At 41.2% G+C, this 22,267-nt stretch overlaps 1 protein-coding gene across 2 annotated transcripts in view; it reads left to right on the top strand.

Moving 5' to 3' along the window:
- Window positions 1-22,267, top strand: part of igsf21a (immunoglobin superfamily, member 21a) — a 265,545-nt gene that overhangs the window by 82,157 nt on the left and 161,121 nt on the right. For both annotated transcript variants that reach the window (XM_024427139.2, XM_024427138.2), the window contains exon 2: window positions 18,280-18,392. In XM_024427139.2, coding sequence (XP_024282907.1) covers window positions 18,280-18,392 — 113 coding nt within the window. The remainder of the gene's footprint in view (window positions 1-18,279; window positions 18,393-22,267) is intronic.

Genomic DNA, 22,267 nt, shown 5'->3' with positions numbered 1-22,267 from the left:
TGTGTGTGTGTGTGTGTGTGTGTGTGTGTGTGTCAGTGTAGTTATGATAGGTGGATATACATGTAAACAAGGCTGAAAAGTGACTGGTAGCAGGAATATATAATTATGACTACTGGTAATATATACATGTAAACAGGAGTAATAGTGACCAGTAGCAGGATATATAGGTAGATTCTAATGGTAATGTAAATCAACAATCAATGAACAGCAGCATAGTGGTAGTAATACATCTAATCACTAATCATTTTAGCAGCAGCATAGGTGTGAAGGGGAGCAGATTGAATGCACAAACAGTGATTGATCTCTCTGGGTTACCGGGACAACATGCTCCCTGGGTAACTGTGGACTGACTGGCTTGTCGTTAGGTAAGAAGACTGGATTTATCGTAAAGTGGGGTCCTTTTTACCTTATTAAAACAGATTGGAATGTCTATTTGCAAGGCTCTTCCCAGGCTCCATGTTGGTTTTTATTTGATAAGAAATGTGTTTTTTAGGGCTGTTCATTGAAAGATAAAAAATGTTGAACACAAGTGTTAGGTTAGAGGTCAACATGGTGCTGTGAAATGCTATCGTTAAGGTAAGGAAAACCTTGTATACTCGATGTCTGAGCAAAAGGTTTTGATTGAGTGTAGTAGACCATCTTCATCTCTGGATGTTTAATCACAATTCTATTATGAGATGTTGTGACAGGTTTCTTTAGGCATGTTCACACCACACCTTAGCCCAGGGCTAAAGCTTCACAAAAAGGTTAACAAATGCTTGTGTGAACACAGGATAAGCTAGCTCCGGGCCAGTCTTAGCCTAGGGCTAAGATAGCCTAGGGCTAAGAACAATACCGTGTGAAAAGGAAGCCATTGCCATTGTAATCCATACATTATTTATTTTCTATTTCTTCAGCAGATACAGTGATCAAAATAGTAATTTTGTTTTCATACATTTTGTATTTCAGAAAATAATTGCCAATGTCAAGTCAAAGAAGCAGCCTTTTTTCTCCCCTACCTTTATGATTTTTGACTGTTTCATACACTGAGACAAAATTGCTTGGGAAAACCTTCTCCAAATCAATCTCGGTTTGCCTCAAACTGTCTATCTTTGATTTCCCTGGACTGTCATTTTTGGAAGGCAATCTGTTTTCTTTTTTCTTGTTCTGTAGGTCCATAAATAGAAATAAAACCATTTGCATAGCAAAAAAACCTTCCATGCCACCCCAAAAAGGACTTCAACTTTCCACTTGCCTCAACAGATTATATCATCCATTAGAGTTGAGTTGTTTGCATTGGTACAATCTCCAGAATAAGGCACACAAGCTTAGGGCTCATTAGTTTTGCACATGCAATTCAATTTTTTACTCCTCCAATCAGACTCAGCAGTCTGAGAATGATTTGCACCTATTGGGAGAAAACTTGACTCTCACAGTCCCTGTGGAACTTTAGCACGTCATACTAGTGGTCAACCGCGACCATACTCTGGGAGTCAGGCTTTTGCAAAAATTGAGGAAGAGAGGGGGAAAAAGGAAAAAGAGACAGAGGGAGAGAGAGAAGAGAGAGAGCTCTGTGGTTTCATTAGACTGTGCCTGGTCAGCTGTGCCATTGGCAGATATGCCAGTGCATCGAGGCACACGTGGCTAAGTAGCCTGCCTGGCTGCGCTTCCCTACTGCCCCAGACTCCTTGTACTGGCGACGGAGAGATAATTCCACTCGCCCAGGGCTCTTCAGAATGAGGTCCTGGTGATATGAGTTCTTCCTGATTGCTATCCACTGTGGCAGCATGGGCCTGTGGGAGGGGGCAGGATTACAGAGGACGGCGCTGACACTCTCCAAGCTGAAGCGTGTCATTAAACAGTAAATCACTCTGATTGAAAAACGCATCATCTCCCAGCATCCTGTTTACAAAGCAAGACCTGCTCCACAGGCCCAGATTGTGTTCTTCAGCAGCATAAATCAAGAGCCAGTCATACTCCTGGTTCACACCACTCAGAGCACTCCTCAACCAACCCCTTTGGAAATTGATTCAATGACAAATCATGACATGCTTAACCCTATTATTTGGGGGATAAAAATGTACTTTTCATGGAGTCATACTAGTCATGGACTCATCATGATTCTCTTGGTGTTTGTAAGATGTGACAAACATAACGCTCAGTCATGCAGCAATTATGTGTAGCATCAGTGTGCTGTCAGGAATGCCATTTAGATTGTTAGTGCCACAGGAAATGAAGCATTTAGGAGCAAAAAGATGCACTCTACATTTAGGCTTTATAGAGACTGATGCTTATGTTACAATAACCTGTTTGAGTTCTTTAAAATGGTTATGTCCACATAACAGACTGTTACAATAATGTTACAGAGGACAACCACTCGACGCCGGAATAACTAAACCACTTTCTAAAATGTTATAGATTATATTCAGTTACGATATCATGATAGTTGGATTATATCGGTGAAATGTTCTTCTTCTGATCTCCTTTCTCACAATGTTTTTCTTTCTGAGTTGGAGTTGACTTTCATTGACCCACTCTGATGTGCAGATTGGGCTGAGAGACAAGAGGCAATGTTCCCAGCATCAGCTCAGCCGCTTCTCTACTCAACAGCTTTAATTGACACCAGCGAGTGTCTCATATTACACATTATCAGAGTGTGTAAAGTCTGCATCTACATTTTATATTTATAGATTCACATATTATATTCAGACTAAGGCCTTGGCTGCATTATGAAATAGCTTACCATTTAATGGAACATATTGACCAGAACTAGTATTTCTGCTAATTACATGTATGCCTTTCACCATAAGTGAAAAGGCAGGAGTGAACAAATTACCAGAAAAAGACTTGCTGCCTAGAAGTCATTGAAGTGGTGAAAACACGCAGAGCCTTCTGGGCATTCTGTTGTATTAATAGAGTATTAATGCCATATTATATAGTTGCTCAGTACCCATCCCTACTCCCTGTTTTTGTGGGCAAGCTTATGTCATACTGCAGTTCAAAAGAACACAATGTAGGTGTCAGCTTAACATCGACTGAAACAATACATGAAACATGGACCCAATTCATTTTTCTGGTGTCCTGCCACTATTGCATCACCAGTCTTCGTTCTTAACAAGCATCATCTACATGAAACACTACATATTGTCATTACAGTTTCTGCTCTCACTCTCCCCCTCTTTTGACATGATATTGCTGAAATATGTCCTAGACACTACAAATCAGGTCTCCTTGTTTACGCAGCTTTCGAAGCAGGGAGAAGGAGACCCGGTGGAGCACAAACTCTGCCATACATTTTTCTCATACAGTCAGTAGCACTGGCATCTATGTAGTAGAACATTTTGGGCCGCACGATAGCAGGACATTTTGGGCTGGTTCATCATTGGGAATGGTTTTGTTTTCTCACTGCAGTTGAGCAAATTCCTGTTAATAATGGAAGAAAGCATAGTTTGCAGCCCTCATTAGATGTTGTTCTAACAACGCCTCTGATGGAGCGCCTCAGACGGAGGCCTCGTTTGCCTCTACAACCAGTTAACATGAGCCAATTAAAGCCATGCACTCTGCAGCCTCTCCACAGTGTTTTATGTTGCCCAACAATGATAATGCAGTCTGCCGCTTTATTGCACAGAGCTTTTGATGTTATGGAGGTGTACACTTACACTACTTTACACTTACAGTAGTTTATGTTTAGCGTTTTAGTAAGGGATCTGCGCCGATGGCAGCAGTTCGTATCAACCCAGCACCACACCAGTTCCATGGTATTATAACTACCCCAGTTGTTCATGTCAGTCTGGAGACACTGTGCTTTAGTCAATGCCTGAGGAGCCATGATGGTGTATTCACTGTGCTTGGCTGTGTGACATCTGATGGTAAAATCAGTCCAACTGAACTACTGATTCATAAGGATAGGAACAGATGGTGGTGAGAAAGGATATAATTGTATCTTCTCAGCTTCCTCAGAATGTAGGGCTTATGGCACTTGAAGGATCAATATTGTGCAGTACTAGCATTAAAACAGAATGTAAGCCTCCCTGTTGAATTTAAGCCCAACTAAACCTGAGGTGTTTCTACACAGACAGACAGACCTTGTCAGAGCTTACTGGAGATATCCACCACATGACACTAAAGATGGAATTTCTTCACTGTAACTTGGTATTATGAAGTAAATTCGAATGTAGAGCTCATATTGAATAGTACCTTCCTAAACAAATGTAATTGTCTCCAAAGGAAATTGATTTGCCCAGCTTCTGCCTAGCCTATGTCAAAATCCCGCAGCTGCCCCTCTTCAACTTGTACACAAGACACAATGAATGTTATGTTTATCAGGAATGCAGTGATGGGGGGGAAATATCGACACAGTTACATATCACAATGTTATTTTAGACAATATTGCATTGATACTTTGACTCCAAGTGTGTGTTTATATACAGTACCAGTCAAAAGTGTAGACACACCTACTCATTCAGGGGTTTTTCTTTATTTGTACTATTTTCTACGTTGTAGAATAATAGTGAAGACATCAAAACTATGAAATAACATACATGGAATCATGTAGTAACAAAAAAAAGTGTTAAACAAATTAAAATATATTTTATATTTGAGATTCTTCAAAGTAGCTACCCTGTGCCTTGATGACAGCTTTGCACACTCTTGGCATTCTCTCAACCAGTTTCACCTGGAATACTTTTCCAACATTCTTGAAGGAGTTCCCACATATTCTGAGCACTTGTTGACTGCTTTTCATTTACTCATCAGACCAAAGGACAGATTTCCACCGGTCCAATGTCCATTACTCGTGTTTCTTGGCCCAAGCAAGTCTCTTCTTCTTATTGGTGTCCTTTAGTAGTGGTTTCTTTGCAGCAATTTCGACCATGAAGGCCTGATTCACACAGTCTCCTCTGAACAGTTGATTTTGAGATGTGTCTGTTACTTGAACTCTGTGAAGCATTGGGCTGGTAACTCTAATGAACTTATCCTCTGCAGCAGAGGTAACTCTGGGTCTTCTTTTCCTGTGGTGGTCCTCATGAGAGCCAGTTTCATCATAGCGCTTGATGGTTTTTGCGACTGCACTTGAAACATTCAAAGTTCTTGAAATTTTCTGGATTGACTGTCCTTCATGTCTTAAAGTAATGTGGACTGTAATTTTTCACTGCTTATTTGAGCGGTTCTTGCCATAATATGGACTCAGTCTTTTACCAAATAGGGCTATCTTCTGTATACCACCCCTACCTTGTCACAATACAACTGATTGGCTCAAATGCATTAAGAAGGAAAGAAATTACACAAATGAACTATTAACAATGCACACATGTTAATTGAAATGTATTCCAGGTGACTACCTCATTATGCTGGATGAGAGAATGACAAGAGTGTGAAAAGCTATTGAGGGACAGCTATTGCGGAACTGTGGAGGGATCTTGGAGGTTTCGGGTTCACGTTTTTTGGCTTGGTGGTAGATCGGTCAACCTGCCCTTGAGCAGGGCATTGAACCTGGATGCTTTTGTGTATCACTCTGAATGGGAATCTGTTGGATGACTGGTATGATGTAGCTGTTGAGCAGCTTCAATGCAAGTATATTGTATGTTTCAAATATTCAATGAATATTTATTTTTTTACATTAAAAAAAAAAGAGTGTAAAAAGCTGTCATCAAGGCAAAGGGTGGCTACTTTGAAGAATCTCAAATACAAAATATTTTGGGATTTGTTTAACACTTTTTTGGTTACTACATGATTCCATGTGTGTTATTTCAGAGTTTTGATGTCTTCACTATTATTCTACAATGTAGAGAATTTTTTTTGAGAAAAACCCTTCAATGAGTAGGTGTGTCCAAACATTAGACTTTGTGCTGTATATACAGTGCATTCGGTATTCAGACTCCTTGACTTTTTTCACATTTTGTTACGATGCAGTCTTATTCTAAAATGGATTAAATCATTTTTCCCCTCATCAATCTATACACAATACCCCATAATGACGAAGCAAAAACAGGTTGTTAGATTTTTTTTTACAAATGTATAAAAACATCCACTGAAATATCACTTTTACATAAGTATTCAGACCCTTTACTCAGTACTTTGTTGAACAACTTAGGCAGCTATTACATCCTCAAGTCTTCTTGGGTATGACGCTACAAGCTTGGCACACCTGCATTTGGGGAGTTTCTCCCATTCTTCTCTGCAGATCCTCTCAAGCTCTGTCAAGTTGGATGGAGAGCGTCGCTGCACAGCTATTTTCAGGTCTCTCCAGAGATGTTCAAGGACATTCAGAGGCTTGTCCCGAAGCCACTCCTATGATGTCTTGGCTGTGTGCTTAGGATCATTGTCCTGTTGTAAGGTGAACTTTCACTCCAGCCTGAGGTCCTGAGGGCTCTGTAGCAGGTTTTCATCAAGGACCTCTCTGTACTTTGCTCCATTATTCTTTCCCTTGATCCTGACTAGTCTCCCAGTCACTGTTGCTGAAAAACATCCCCACAGCATGATGCTGCCACCACCATGCTTTACCGTAGGGATGGTGCCAGGTTTCCTCCAGACGTGACGCTTAGCATTCAGGCCAAATAGTTCAATTTTGGTTTCATCAGACCAGATCTTGTTTCTCATGGTATGAGAGTCCTTTAGGTGCCTTTTGGCAACTTTCATCTGGCAGTCATGTGCCTTTTACAGAAATGTGGCTCTACTCAGCAAACTGGATGCAGTCTATCACAGTGCCATCAGTTTGTTACGAAATCACCTTATACCACCCACCACTGCGACCTGTATGCTCTAGTCGGCAGGCCCTCGCTACATATTCGTTGCCAGACCCACTGGCACCAGGTCATCTATAAGTCTATGCTAGGTAAAGCTCCGCCTTATCTCAGTTCACTGGTCACGATAACAACACCCACCTGTAGCACACGTTCCAGCAGGTATATCTCACTGATCATCCCCAAAGCCAACACCTCATTTGGCCGCCTTTCCTTCCAGTAATCTGCTGCCGGTGACTGGAACAAATTGCAAAAATCGCTGAAGCTGGAGACTTATATTTCCCTCACCAACTTTAAACATCAGCTATCTGAGCAGCTAACGGATCGCTGCAGCTGTACATAGTCCATCTGTAAATAGCCCACCCAATCTACCTACCTCATCCCCATACTGTTTTTATTTACTTTTCTGCTCTTTTGCACACCAGTATCTCTACTTGCACATCATCATCTTCTCATTTATCACTCCAGTGTTAATCTGCTAAATTGCCATTCTTCGCTTCTATGGCCTATTTATTGCCTACCTCCTCCTGCCTTTTGCACACACTGTATATAGACTTTCTTTTTTTTCTACTGTGTCATTGACTTGTTTATTGTGTTTTTGGCTTGTTTATTGTTTATTCCATGTTATTCCATGTGTAACTCTGTGTTGTTGTCTGTGTCACACTGCTTTGCTTTATCTTGGCCAGGTCGCAGTTGTAAATGAGAACTTGTTCTCAACTAGCCTACCTGGTAAAATAAAGGTGAAATAAAAAATAGTTGGTTATACCTGTGCCAAAACTGGTATACACTGAGTGCCCAAACCATTTGGAACACCTTTCAAATATTGAGCTGCAACCCCTTTTTCCCTCAGTATATCCTCAATTCATCGGAGCCTGGACTCTACAAGGTGTCGAAAGTGTTCCACAGGGATGCTGGCACATGTTTACTCCAATATTACCCAGAGAGATGTGTCAAGTTGGCTGGTACTGGACCTCTACTCCGAATAGCTTGTTTCATCTCATCCCACTGATGCTCAATTGGATTGAGATCTGGTGACTTGGCAGGCCACTGTAGTAAGCTGAATTCACTGCCATGTTCATGGAACCATCCTAGCCTTGTGGCATGGGGCATTATTCTGCTGAAAAAAATCAATTTGCAGATGGATACACTGCTGCCATGAAGGGATGCACCTGATTGGCTATGGTGTTCAGATATCCTGTGGCATTCAAAGGTTGCTCCACTTTTATCAAGGGGCCCAATATATGCCATGAAAACATACCCTCACATCACCAGCCTACAATGTTGATATGCGGCATGATGGATGCATGTACTCGTGGTATTCTCCATACTCTAGTCCTCCCATCAGCGTGAAACAGCAGGCACCGGGATTAATCAGACCAGGCAATGTTTTTCCAATGTCCCGTGTTTTCATTCCTTAGCCCATAGCAACTGCTGTTTTTTTTGCTGAAAGAAGTGTAACTCCAGGGGGTGCTGAGGAGATTTTTGTCAACATAGCACCCCTGATAAATTTACATTTATTAGTGGGGTGCTACTGCACCCTCAGCACCCCTACTTGTCAAGGCTATGGCTCCATCTCCTTTCTTTTTATCCGGACAAATTCCTCAGTCTTTGCTGATGTCAAGCATACCCTTAGCACGATACAGTCACCACCGTGCTTGAAAATAAGGAGGCAGACATTGAATATACCTATGAGCATGGTGAAGTTATTAATTACACTTTGGATGGTGTATCAATAGACCCAGTCACTACAAAGATACAGATACAGATACATTCCTAATTCTGTTTCCGAAGAGGAAAGAAACTGCCCAGGGATTTCAGCAAGAGGCCAATTGTGATTTTAAAAACGTTACAGAGTTTAATGACTGTGATAGTAGAAACCTGAGGAAGGATCAACAACATTGTAGTTATGCCAGAATACTAACATTAATAACAGTGAAAAGAAGGAAGCCTTTACAGAATATAAACAATCAAAAACATGCAGCAAGGCACTAAAGTAAAACTGCAAATGATGTGGCAAAGAAATTATCTTAATGTCCTGAATAGAATATGTTATATATTTGGGGCAAATACAAGACTTTACTGACTACCAGTGGTGGTCAGTGCCATTTAAGATGAGGGTGTACATTACATTTTTTTCATGAGCATGGCCTTATTTCTATTACAGCATATTGGATAACTGTCATTCATATTTCATTCAACCAGTTCAATGTAACATTGACAGGTTTAGGCTACATAATACTCAAATTTTCCCTATACCCACCATGAGGTTTCTACAACCTAGCCTATGAATGAAAGCTTACAACGTAGATGCACACAGGTTGAGAGAAAAATTTGAGGCTAACATAGCATCCCTCTATTTGAGCCAGGTGTTTGAGTAGGCTTAACTAGCCAGCTGCATTTGCTGGCTAAGTAAGTGAAACTGAAAGTGAAAATAAATGACCAAATCTCTCTTTCTCTCTCTCTCTCTTGCTTCTCCTACATTTTTAAAGAAATTAATTTGTTGAAAACGGGTCAACTATTGTCTCTCTCTTTGAGTCAACTACTCACAACATTTTATGCACTGCAGTGCTAGCTAGCTGTAGCTTATGCTTTCAGTACTAGATTCATTTTCAGAACATTTGATTGGGTGGACACCATGTCAGTTCATGCTGCATGAGCTCTGATAGGTTGGATGACGTCCTCCGGAAGTTGTCATAATTACTGTGTAAGTCTATGGAAGAGGGTGAGAACGAAGAGCCTCCTAGGTTTTGTATTTGTATAGGTTTTGTATTGAAGTAAAAGTACCAAGAGGAGGACTGAAGCTTGCTGTCACCTGCCTAAATGACTACCGACCCATAGCACTCACATCTGTAGCCATGAAGTGCTATGAAAGGCCAGTCATGACTCCCATCAACACCATTATCCCAGAAACCCTAGACCCACTCCAATTTGCATACCGCCCCAACAGATCCACAGATGATGCAATCTCTATTACACTCCACACTGCCCTTTCCCACCTGGACAAAAGGAGCACCTATGTGAGAATGCTATTCATTGACTACAGCTGAGCGTTCAACATCATAGTGCCCTCAAAGCTCACCACTAAGCTAAGGACCCTGGGACTAAACACCTCCCTCTGCAATTGGATCCTGGACTTCCTGACTGGCCACACCCAGGTGGTAAGGGTAAGTAACAACACATCTGCCACACTGATCCTCAACATGGGGTCCCCTCAGGGGTGCGTGCTCAGTGCCCTCCTGTACTCCCTGTTCACCCATGACTGCATGGCCAGGCACGACTCCAAAACCATCATTAAGTTTGCAGATGACACAGCAGTGGTAGGCTTGATCACCGACAACAATGAGACAGCCTGTATGGAGGTCAGAGACCTGGTAGTGTGGTTCCAGGATAACAACCGCTCACTCAATGTGATCAAGACAAAGGAGATGATTGTGGACTAAAGGAAAAGGAGGACCGAGGATTCTCATCGATGAAGCTGTAGTGGAGCAGGTTGAGAGTTTCAAGTTCCTTGATGTCCACATCACCAACAAACTATCATGATCCAAACACACCAAGACAGTCGTGAAGAGGGAATGACAATGCCTATTCCCACTCAGGAGACTGAAACGATTTGGCATGGGTCCCTCAGACCCTCAATAAGTTCTACAGCTGCACCATTTAGAGCATCCTGACAGGTTGCATCACTGCCTGGTATGGCAACTGCTCGGCCTCTGACCACAAGGCATTACAGAGGGTAGTGAGAACAACCCAGTACATCACTGGGGCCAAGCTTCCTGCCATCCAGGACTTCTATACCAGGTGGTGTCAGAGGAAGGCCCAAAGAATTGCCAGAATCCAGCCTCCCTAGTCATAGACTGTTCTCTCTACTACCTCTGGGCAAGCTGTACTGGAGCACCAAGTCTAGGTGAAAAAGGCTTCTTAACAGCTTCTACCCCCAAGCTAAAAGACTCCTGAACAGCTTATCAAATCGTTCCCGGACTATTTACATTTCCCCCCCAACCCCATTTTTACGCTCCTGCTACTCTCTGTTTATTATCCATGTATAGTCACTTTACCTTTTCCCTACCTATGTACATATTACCTCAATTACCTCAACTCACCGGTGCCCCTGCACACTGACTCTGTACCGCCACCCCCTGTGTAAAGCCTTGCTACTGTTATTTTATTGTTGCTCCTTAATAATTTTTTGTTCTTATTTTTCTTATTTTTTATTTAAGTTACTTATTTTTTACTTCAGTTTATTTTACAAAATACTTTTTTTTAAACTTAAAACTGCATTGTTGCATTTGTAAGTAAGCATTTCACTGTAAGGTCTACACATGCTGTATTCTGCACATGTGACAAATACAGATTGATTTGACTTGATTTGGATGTATCTGTATCAGCTTTGCACATATGGATTTGGTGATTTTCTCCCATTCTTCCTTGCAGATTTTCTTAAGCTCTGTTAAGTTTAACAGGGAGCATCGATGAACAGCAAACCTTCAAGTCTTTCCACAGATGTTTCATGGGATTCAAGTTTTGGCTTTTGCTGGGCCACTCAAGGACATTCACATACTTGTTCTGAAGCTATTTCAGTGTTGCTTTGGCTGTATGCTTGGGGTCATTGTCCTGTTGAAATGTAAATATTTGCCCCAGTCTAAGGTAATTTGCACTCTGAAGCGGGTTCTCATCATTGATTTTCCTGTATTTGGCTCCATTCATTGTTCCCTCTATCCTTACCAGTCGCCCAGTCCCTGCTGCTGAAAAGCATCCCCATAGCATGATGGTGTCACCACAGTGCTTCATTGTAGGGATGGTGTTAGACGGGTGATGAGCTGAGCCTGGTTTACTCCAGACATAGTGTTCTGCATTCAGACCACAGAATCTTGTGCCTTATGCTCTCAGAATCTTTCACGTGCCTTTTTGCAAACTCCTGGTGTGCTGTCATGTTTTTCTAAGGGGTGGCTTCTGTCTGGCCCCTCTCCCATAAATCCCAGGTTGGTGAAGTGCTCTAGAGTCTATTCTCCTTCTGGCAGATTCTCCCATCTCCACCAAGGAACTGTAGTTCTGTCAGAGTGGTCATTGGTTTCTTGGTCACCTTCCTGATCAAGGTCCTTCTTACCCGGTTGCTCTGTTTGGTCGGATGGCCAGCTCTAGGCAAAGTCTGGGTAGTTCCATATGTTTTTAATTCCCAATGCTGGAGACCACAGCAGTTTTGGAAACTTTCAACACTGTAAAAATTGTTTTCTACCCTTCCCCAGATATATAGTATGCCTCATTACAATTCTATCACTGAGATCTATGGACAGTTCCTTGGACTTCATGGTATAAGTTTTGCTCTGACATGCAATGTCAACTGTGGGACCTTCTGTAGACAGGTGTATTTATTTCTAAATAATGTCCAAACAATTGAATTGGCCACAGGTGGTTGTAGTGACATCAAGTTGTAGTGACATCTCAAGAATGATCAATGGAAATTGGATGGACCTGAGCTCAATTTGGAGTGTCATTGCAAGGGGTGTGAATACTTATGTAAATTAGATATTTTTTTTAAACGTGTTTTACTTTGTCATTATGGGGTATTGTGTGTATATGGATGCAAAAAATATATATTTAATACATGTTTTATTCTGGCTGTAACACAACAAAATGTGGAATAAGTCAAGGGGTATGAAAACTTTCTGAAGGCACTGTATGTGGAACTGCATTATTCATACAGTGATAAGTTTCCACAGCCTCTACTGTGACATTTAGACAAGGCATGATAGACTCTTTCCCCTGGTGAGTGACATTGCATCCCACTGACTCAGTTGACATTTCCATGGTTACATTTTTTATTTCCCTTCAACATGTGAGAGTTGCATCCATTTAAAGAGAACTCACAGGGAGGGAGGCCAGTACTGTACGAGCCGTGGCTGGGCTCCTCATGTCTTAGAGAGCAATGTGGAGCGTCGGTACTAAGTGGTTGGGATTTGCTCGAAGAGCATCAGCTCGTGTTAATGACCTGCAGTCTTCAGCTGGGCTTATCCATTCAAATCAACTCCACAGAGAGGATTTCTCAAGTCTGATGATTAAAGTAAGATTCTGTAATAAGTGTATGGAGGTGCTTTAAAAAGGAGAGACCTTAGTCTTTCCTCAAGCTGTGGAGCTTAATCGTTCCATCACAGGTCTGTGGTGTCACTTTAAAGGCCTGTTGACTATGACAAGCAACACACTATCACAATTAATGTGTGTAGAATTATATTACAGTATGTCAGACTTACCACATGTTTAGTTGCATACAAGTTTGGATCCTTCTAAATAGTCTTCTAACATGCATTAAACAGTTGGCTTTCCATAGCAAACATACAGCTAGAGACATTTGAAAACTGAGATGAGGGTTTTCTACACAATTGCATTGGCATCACTCATCAAATCAAATCAAATGTATTTATGAAGCCCTTCTTACATCAGCTGATATCTCAAAGTGCTGTACAGAAACCCAGCCTAAAACCCCAAACAGAAAGCAATGGAAGTGTAGAAGCACAGTGGCTAGGAAAAACTCCCTAGAAAGGCCAGAACCTAGGAAGAAACCTAGAGAGGAACCAGGCTATGAGGGGTGGGCAGTCCTATTCTGGCTGTACCAGGTGGAGATTATAACAGAACATGGCCAAGATGTTCAAATGTTCATAGATGACCAGCATGGTCAAATAATAATAATCACAGTGGTTGTCGAGGGTGCAACAGGTCAGCACCTCAGGAGTAAGTCCGTAGCTTTTCATAGCCGATCATTCAGAGTATCTCTGTTGCCTCTAGAGAGTTGAAAAAAGCAGGTCTGGGACAGGTAGCACGTCTGGTGAACAGGTCAGGATTCCATAGCCGCAGGCAGAAAAGTTGAAAGTGGAGCAGCAGCACGGCCAGGTGGACTGGGGACAGCAAGGAGTCATTATGCCAGGTAGTGCTGAGGTGTGGTCCTAGGGCTCAGGTCCTCCTCCGAGAGAAAGAAAGAAAGAATTAGAGAGAGCATACTTAAATTCACACAGGACTCCAGATATAACAGACTGACCCTAGCCCCCAGACACAAACTACCGCAGCATAAATACTGGAGGCTGAGACAAGAGGGGTCGGGAGACACTGTGGCCCCATCCAACTAAACCCCGGGACAGGGCCAAACAGGCAGAATATAACCCCACCCACTTTTCCAAAGCAGAGCCCCCACACCACTAGATCGATATCTTCATCCACCAACTTACCATCCTGAGACAAGGCAGAGTTTAGGCCACAAATATCTCTGCCATGGCACAACCCAAGGGGGGGCGCCAACCCAGACAGGAAGATCACGTCAGTGACTCTACCCACTCAAGTGACGCACCCCTCCTAGGGACGGCATTGAAGAGCACCAGTAAGCCAGTGACTCAAAGAATCCCAGTGGAGAGAGGGGAACCGGCCAGGCAGAGACAGCAAGGGTGGTTCGTTGCTCCAGTGCCTTTCCGTTCTCCTTCACACTCCTGGGCCAGACTACACTCAATCATGGGACCTACTGAAGAGATGAGTCTTCAATAAGGACTTAAATGTTGAGACCGAGTCTGCGTCTCTCACATGGGTAGGTAGACCATTCCATAAAAATGGGTCTCTATAGGAGAAAGCCCTGCCTCCAGCTGTTTGCTTAGAAATTCTAGGGACAGTTAGGAGGCCTGCGTCTTGTGACCATTGCGTACATGTAGGTATGTACGGCAGGACCAAATCAGAAAGATAGGGAGGAGCAATCCCATGTAATGCTTTGTAGGTTAGCAGTAAAACCTTGAAATCAGTCCTTGCCTTAACAGGAAACCAGTGTAGAGAGGCTAGAACTGGAGTAATATGATAAAATTTTCTGGTTCTAGTCAAGATTCTAGCAGCCGTGTTTTGCACTAACTGAAGTTTATTTAGTGCTTTACCCCGGCAGCCGGAAAGTAGAGCATTGCAGTAGTCTAACCTAGAAGTGATAAAAGCATGGATTAATTTTTCGGCATCATTTTTGCACAGAAAGTTTCTGATTTTTGCAATGTTATGTAGATGGGAAAAATCTGTCCTTGAAACAGTCTTGATATGTTCATCAAAATAGAGATCAGGGTCCAGAGTAACGTCGAGGTCCTTCACAGTTTTATTTGAGACGACTGTACAACCATCAAGATTAATTGTCATATTCAACAGAAGATCTCTTTGTTTCTTGGGACCTAGAACAAGCATAAAAGTAGAACATTTGGAGCCATCCGCTTCCTTATGTCTGAAATACAGGCTTCCATCGAGGGCAATTTTGGGTCTTCACCATGTTTCATCGAAATGTCCAGCTGTGTGTTATCTGCATAGCAGTGAAAGTTAACATTATGTTTCCGAATGACATCACCAAGAGGTAAAATATATAGTGAAAACAATATTGGTCCTAAAAAGGAACCTTGATGAACACCGAAATGTACAGTATCACTTACGGTTAACTGGTTGTTGTATTAATGAGAGAGTGAGGTACAGTAAAAGTTATTCTCATTGGGAGTGCTAGTAGAGGAGCTGAGCAAACGTACAGCAGCAGTTTGTCAGACCCTGAAGTCTGTACAGGAGCTCTCCATGGTGCTGAATACTCTCTTTGGTAAACTAATTTTCACCAAACTCAGATGCTGCTGCAGTTTACTGAGGGGGCATATTGTGATTAATTACAAACGTGTCGCTGTCCTACCCATATTCGTTCATGGCAAGGTTGGGATTTATATCAACCGAAGAAATCTACCACACCTGAAAAGACTGCTAAGGTACAGTAATCAATCAATCAAATGTATTTATGAAGCCCTTCGTACATCAGCTGATGTCACAAAGTGCTGTACAGAAACCCAGCCTAAAACCCCAAACAGCAGGCAATGCAGGTGTAGAAGCACGGTGGCTAGGAAAAACTCCCTAGAAAGGCTGGAACCTAGGAAGAAACCTAGAGAGGAACCCGGCTTTGAGAGGTGGCCAGTCCTCTTCTGGCTGTGCGTGGTGGAGATTATAACAGAACAGTAATGTGTGACTTACTGTAAGTGACTGGAGGGAAGAAGAGAGCTCCTTCCCACTGTGAGTCTGTTTTAAGATAGAAAATCTGGCAGCCCAGTTAGCTGGGCTTTGAGAAGCAACAGTTGAGTCATACATTTGATATTTCTTTAAAACATGTTTTACTTTGTCAATTTTGGGTATTGTGTACATAGATGATACAAAAAAATATTGAATACATTTTTTTATTCTGGCTGTAACAAAACATGTGGAATAAGTCAATGGGTATGAATGCGTTCTGAAGGCACTGTATGTGCAAGTTGGTGCTGCTTGAGAGAGGAAGTTAATCCAATGTCAAACAGCCTGATATATGTTTTTTTTCTAATTTTACACAGACAAAGCTGTTATACTGTATATAAGAATGTACAAAGTATAGCTGAGCAAGGTTTATGTTGTTTCAGTAACATTTGTTTCACTTCAGCTGTTTCTTCTCTAGTTATCATAACATAAGCGAAAGTTGCTGAAACAACACACAAAACATGCGGAGCTTTGCACAGACTAATTTTATTTTGGTTTGGTTTTGGTTGGTTTTGAATCCATGTATTTGTCACTGTTTTTGTCTATTGGGACCTCAAACATTTGAGAAAACTTTGAATAAATCATGTTGGGCATTCAATCAGAAGTAAGAGATATTGGTTTTGGATGTTTACTGTGGTGTAATCCAAATCTATTTAAAATACAAGAATAATACATGTGTATACAGTACCTTACACTGCTTTTGGTCCCTTTTCTAATTAATTTAAATGAGAAGTGTGCAATCCCCTGAAAATGTATTCCCCATACATGTAGTAATGAAAAACAAAACATGTCAATACATTATATAATCTGTTTCAGATCAAGTCAATATTTAGAAAGTCCCACTGAAATAGACTCTATAAGTATAATAATACAACATTTCGTCAAACTAGACATATTTCCATGTTTGAAACAATCATATCAATATGCATGTGCTGATGTTCCACTAACAGGGATCAGAGTTTGATCTACCATTGAATTGTTGATAGCAAGCTTCCTATTACAGAGCCTTCAGAAGGTATTCCTACCCCTTGACTTATTCCACATTTGTTATTACAGCCTGAATTCAAAATGGATTAAGTATTTTTTTCTCACCCATCTACGCACAATACCCCTTAATGACAAAGTGAAAACGTGTTTTTAGAAAATGTTACTAATTTATAGAAACTTAAATAGAGAAATATCTCATATACATAAGTATTCACACCCTTGAGTATTTTGTAGAAGCACCTTTGGCAGCGATTAAACTTGTGAATTTTTCTAGGTAACTCTCTAAGAGCTTTATCATTGCAAGACAACCATTTTCATGTCTTGCTATAGATTTTCAAGTGTATTTAAGTCAAAACTGTAACTCAGACATTCAGGAACTTTCACTGTCTTCTTGGTAAGCAACTCCAGTGTAGATTTTGCCTTGTGCTTTAGGTTATTGACCTGCTGATAGCTGAATTCATCTCCCAGTGTCTTGTGGAAAGCAGACTGAACCAGGTTTTCCTCTAGGATTATTATGCTTGTGCTTAGCTCCATTCCGTTTATTTTTTATCCTGAAAACTCCCCAGTCCTTAACGATTACAAGCATACCCATAACATGATACAGCTACCACTATGCCTAAAAATATGGAGAGTAGTACTCAGTAATGTGTTGTATTAGATTTTCGCAAAATATACTGTAACACTTTGTATTCAGGACATGCAGTTAATTGCTTTCCCACATTTTTGCAGAATTACTTCAGTGCCTAGTTGCAAACAGGATGCATGTTTTGGAATATTTTTTATTCTGTATAAGCTTCCTTCTTTTCCCTCTAAAATTTAGGATAGTATTGTGGAGTAACTACAATGATGTTGATCCATCCTCAGTTTGTAACTCTTTTAAAGGTACCATCAACCTAATTGTGAAATCCCTGCGCAGTTTCTTTCCTCTCTGACACCAGAGTTAGGAAGGACACCGGTATCTTTGCAGTGACTGGGTCTACTGATACACCATCCAAAGTGTAATTAATAACTTCACCATGCTCAAAGGGATATCCAATGTCTCCTTTTTGAATGTTTACCCATCTACCAATAGGTGCCATTATTTGCGAGACTTTGGAAAACCTCCCTGGTCCTTGTGGTTGAATCTGTTTTTGAAATTCACTGCTCAATTGAGGGACCTTACAGATAATTGTATGTGTGGGGTACATAGATGGGGTAGTCATTAAAAAATCATATTAAACAATCCATGCAACTTATGTGACTTGTAGAGCACATTGTTACTCCTGAACTTATTCAGGATTGCCATAACAAAGGGGTTGAATTCTTATTGACTCAAGACATTTCAGCTTTTCATTTTGTATTAATTTGTAAAAAATGAAGAAAAACATCATTCCACTTTGACATTATGGGGTATTGTGTGCAGGCCATTTCAATTCAGGCTCTAACACAACAAAATCTGTAAAAAGTCAAGGGTTGTGAACACTTTCTGAAGGCACTGTATATAGTCATGAAGTGACGTTACAAACCATGCTCATTATTTCTGTCTTCTGCCCTATAGGATATTTGACAGTAACCATTGAGCCCCTTCCTCCTGTTGTTGTGGGAGAGACTGTCACCCTGAAGTGCAACTTCAAGACTGATGGAAGACTTCGAGAGATCGTGTGGTATAGGGTGAGTAAAGCTGCAAGTTCATACACTATACTGTATATGCATGCCATGTACACCAGCCTTTCAATATTAATCAGTGTGACTTAATCCATTTTATTTTTATTTCATATATTTTACATGATGTAGGTATTTAACTCTTGACCAAATACCAATTAGCCTCTCTTCCTCTAGTGGTATAGTGTGACAAATTCCAATTTTAAGAATTAATAAGGGCCAGGTAATTCATGCCAGGTGTGAAGGGTGTCACTCTGGCTTTTGGTTAGGAATATGATTTTACTCTCAGTTATGCCCAGATATTTTGCATAAAATAGAAGCTAATGTGACATTAATAGCAGATGATTACAGATCAGAGGTTTTATCTACTGAAACAATGGTGTTCCAAAAAGGTCACACCGAAGCACTTGGATGGATGTCAATGCAGCAACAGCTGTTAGCTCACGGCCTGATTATTTCATTTACCCAGAACTCCCCAATTATGCGCCGGTTAGAATTATACAAGTACGCAGTATGAAATATGCTATATTTATTCTGTGTAATTCTGCAGTCATAGACAGTACCCTGGCTGATACAGTTTGGACAAATATATTTTCAGCTTTGCACTTCTCTTAAATCAAATCAAATCAAATGTATTTATATAGCCCTTCGTACATCAGCTGATATCTCAAAGTGCTGTACAGAAACCCAGCCTAAAACCCAAACAGCAAGCAATGCAGGTGTAGAGGCACGGTGGCTGGGAAAAACTCCCTAGAAAGGAGTTCTAGGAAAAACCTAGGAAGAAACCTAGAGAGGAACCAGGCCTCTTCTGGCTGTGCCGGGTGGAGATTATAACAGAACATGGCCAAGATGTTCAAATGTTCATAAATGACCAGCATGGTCAAATAATAATAATCACAGGCAGAACAGTTGAAACTGGAGCAGCAGCACAGCCAGGTGGACTGGGGACAGCAAGGAGTCATCATGTCAGGTAGTCCTGAGGCATGGTCCTAGGGCTCAGGTCCTCCGAGAGAGAGAAAGAGAGAATTAGAGAGAGCATACTTAAATTCACACAGGACACCGGATAGGACAGGAGAACTACTCCAGATATAACAAACTGACCCTAGCCCCCCGACACATAAACTACTGCAGCATAAATACTGGAGGCTGAGACAGGAGGGGTCAGGAGATACTGTGGCCCCATCCGATGACACCCCCGGACAGGGCCAAACAGGAAGGATATAACCCCACCCACTTTGCCAAAGCACAGCCCCCACACCACTAGAGGGATATCTTCAACCACCAACCTACCATCCTGAGACAAGACCGAGTATAGCCCACAAAGATCTCCGCCACGGCACAACCCAAGGGGGGGCGCCAACCCAGACAGGAAGATCACATCAGTGACTCAACCCACTCAAGTGACGCACCCCTCCTAGGGACGGTATGAAACGGTATGTACAGCAGGACCAATCAGAGAGATAGGTAGGAGCAAGCCCATGTAATGCTTTGTAGATTAGCAGTAAAACCTTGAAATCAGCCCTTGCCTTGACAGGAAGCCAATGTAGGGAGGCTAGCACTGGAGTAATATGATCACATTTTTTGGTTCTAGTCAGGATTCTAGCAGCCTTATTTAGCACTAACTGAAGTTTATTTCGTGCTTTATCCGGGTAGCCGGAAAGTAGAGCATTGCAGTAAATAATTCCCTATTTCTTGTAAAACAAGTTGAACTAAAAATACATTTTATTGGATTTTCAACATTGCAAAACCACATTTATTTTTGTAAACTTTAGCTTACAATTTTTATTTTGAAAATAAGAATCAAACGGACAAAATTATTGGCACCCTGTAGCTAGTGCTTGGTTGCACAGCCAAGATAACTCCCAACAAATGCTTCTTGTAGCAATCAATGAGTTTGTTGCACCTTTCTACTGGCAATTTTGCACTGTCTTCAGAAGCAAACTGCTCTAATTATTCAGTGTTTGAGGGGGTTCCCTCCACCAACTGCTGATTTCAGCTTTCGCTATAGGATATGAATGTAATTCAGATCTGGACTCTTTGCTGGCCACTCCAGAACATACCAGCATTTTTTCTTGAACCATTTTTTGTTGCTTTGATGTGTGTTTGGGGACATTGTCTTGCTGAAATATCCACCACCTTCAACAGAGACCCAGTTTTTGGACACTGGGTTAAACATTCCACTCCCAAAAAATCTTGATAATCTGATGATTTCATGATGTTTTGCACACATTCAAGGCCACCAGTACAAGAGGCAGCAAAGCAACCCCACAGCAGTATCGAACCTCCCCCATGTTAGATTGTTGGGAGGGTGTTCGTCCATTTGGTCATTGGTAAACATAAGAAGACCCCACTGCTGAACGAGACACAAGAAAACCTTATTGAACTTCTTAAAAACCAACCTAAACAAGTCTAAATTCTGGGGGAAATGTTATGTGGACACACCGCTGTTTCGCTAAAAAGCACAGGGATAGTGATTGATAAATGTAACCACTCTCAAGTTCATAGACATAGATCTGGATGCAAGGACTGACCGTCCATTATATTAAAAAATAGTTTTAACCATGTTTTGAGGCTATACAATGTTTGCTACATTTAGCTAAAACAAGATAATATTTAGCATATTTTGCAATCAATGGGTACATATCATTCATTTATAAGTCCAAAAACGGATGTATCTACTGCAGATTGCCCATTTAATTGCCCATAATTTTCCAATATGAACATCCTCCATTTTGAAAGACGGGTCATTATTCTAAATGTAAATCTGTTTAAATAGAAGTGCATCAATGACCAAGTTTAAATAAAATGTCTACGATAAATAGACTTGACGCTATCACATTCACCTTTGTTCACTTAACTGTACTGCCTCAACATTGCTGATTATTGAGTCAAACTACAGTGCATTCGGAAAGTATTCAGACCCCTTGACTTTTTCCACATTTTGTTACGTTACAACATTATCCTAAAATGTATTTTTGTAACGGTTTTCTTTAGGTGAAGTAGAGGCGGACCAAAATGCAGCGTGGTGGTTATTCATGTTCTTTAATTTATAAAGACACTACACATGAGATAACTAACAAAAACAACAAACGTGAGAAAAGCTAAAACAGTCCTATCTGGTGCAAACACAAAGACAGGAACAATCACCCACAAACACACAGTGAAACCCAGGCTACCTAAATATGGTTCCCAATCAGAGACAATGACTAACACCTGCCTCTGATTGAGAACCATATCAGGCCAGACATAGAAATAGACAAACAAGACATCCAACATAGAATGCCCACTCAGATCACACCCTGACCAACCAAAACATAGAAACATACAAAGCAAACTATAGTCAGGGTGACAATTTAAAAAAAAAAGTATAATCAATCTACACAAAATACCCAATAATCATAATGCGAAAACTGCTGCAAATATATTAACAATAAAATACCAAAATACCTTAAGTATTCAGACCCTTTGCTATGAGACTCCAAATTTAGCTTTCCATTGATATATTCATTTTTCCATTGATCATCCTTGAGATGTTTCTACATCTTGATTGTATTCAATTGATTGAACATGATTTGGAAAGGCACACACGTGTCTATATAAGGTCTCACAGTTGACAGTGCATGTCAGAGCAAAAACCAAGCCATCAGGTCGAAGGAATTGTCCATAGAGCTGCGAGACAGGATTGTATCGAGGTACAGCTCTGGAGAAGGGTACCAAAAAATGTCTACAGCATTGAAGGTCCCCAAGAACACAGTGGCCTCCATCATTCTTAAATTTAAGATGTTTGGAACCACCAAGACCCTCCCTAGAGCTGGCTGCCCGGCCAAGCTGAGCAATTGTGGGAGAAGGACCGGTGAAGCATGATGGCTGCAGCTTCATGCTGT

Source organism: Oncorhynchus tshawytscha, linkage group LG07, assembly GCF_018296145.1.
Source record: "Oncorhynchus tshawytscha isolate Ot180627B linkage group LG07, Otsh_v2.0, whole genome shotgun sequence".
Lineage (NCBI taxonomy): Eukaryota > Metazoa > Chordata > Actinopteri > Salmoniformes > Salmonidae > Oncorhynchus > Oncorhynchus tshawytscha.
The sequence above is the reverse complement of the archived record's forward strand: the minus strand, read 5'-3'. Positions and strand labels throughout refer to the sequence as shown.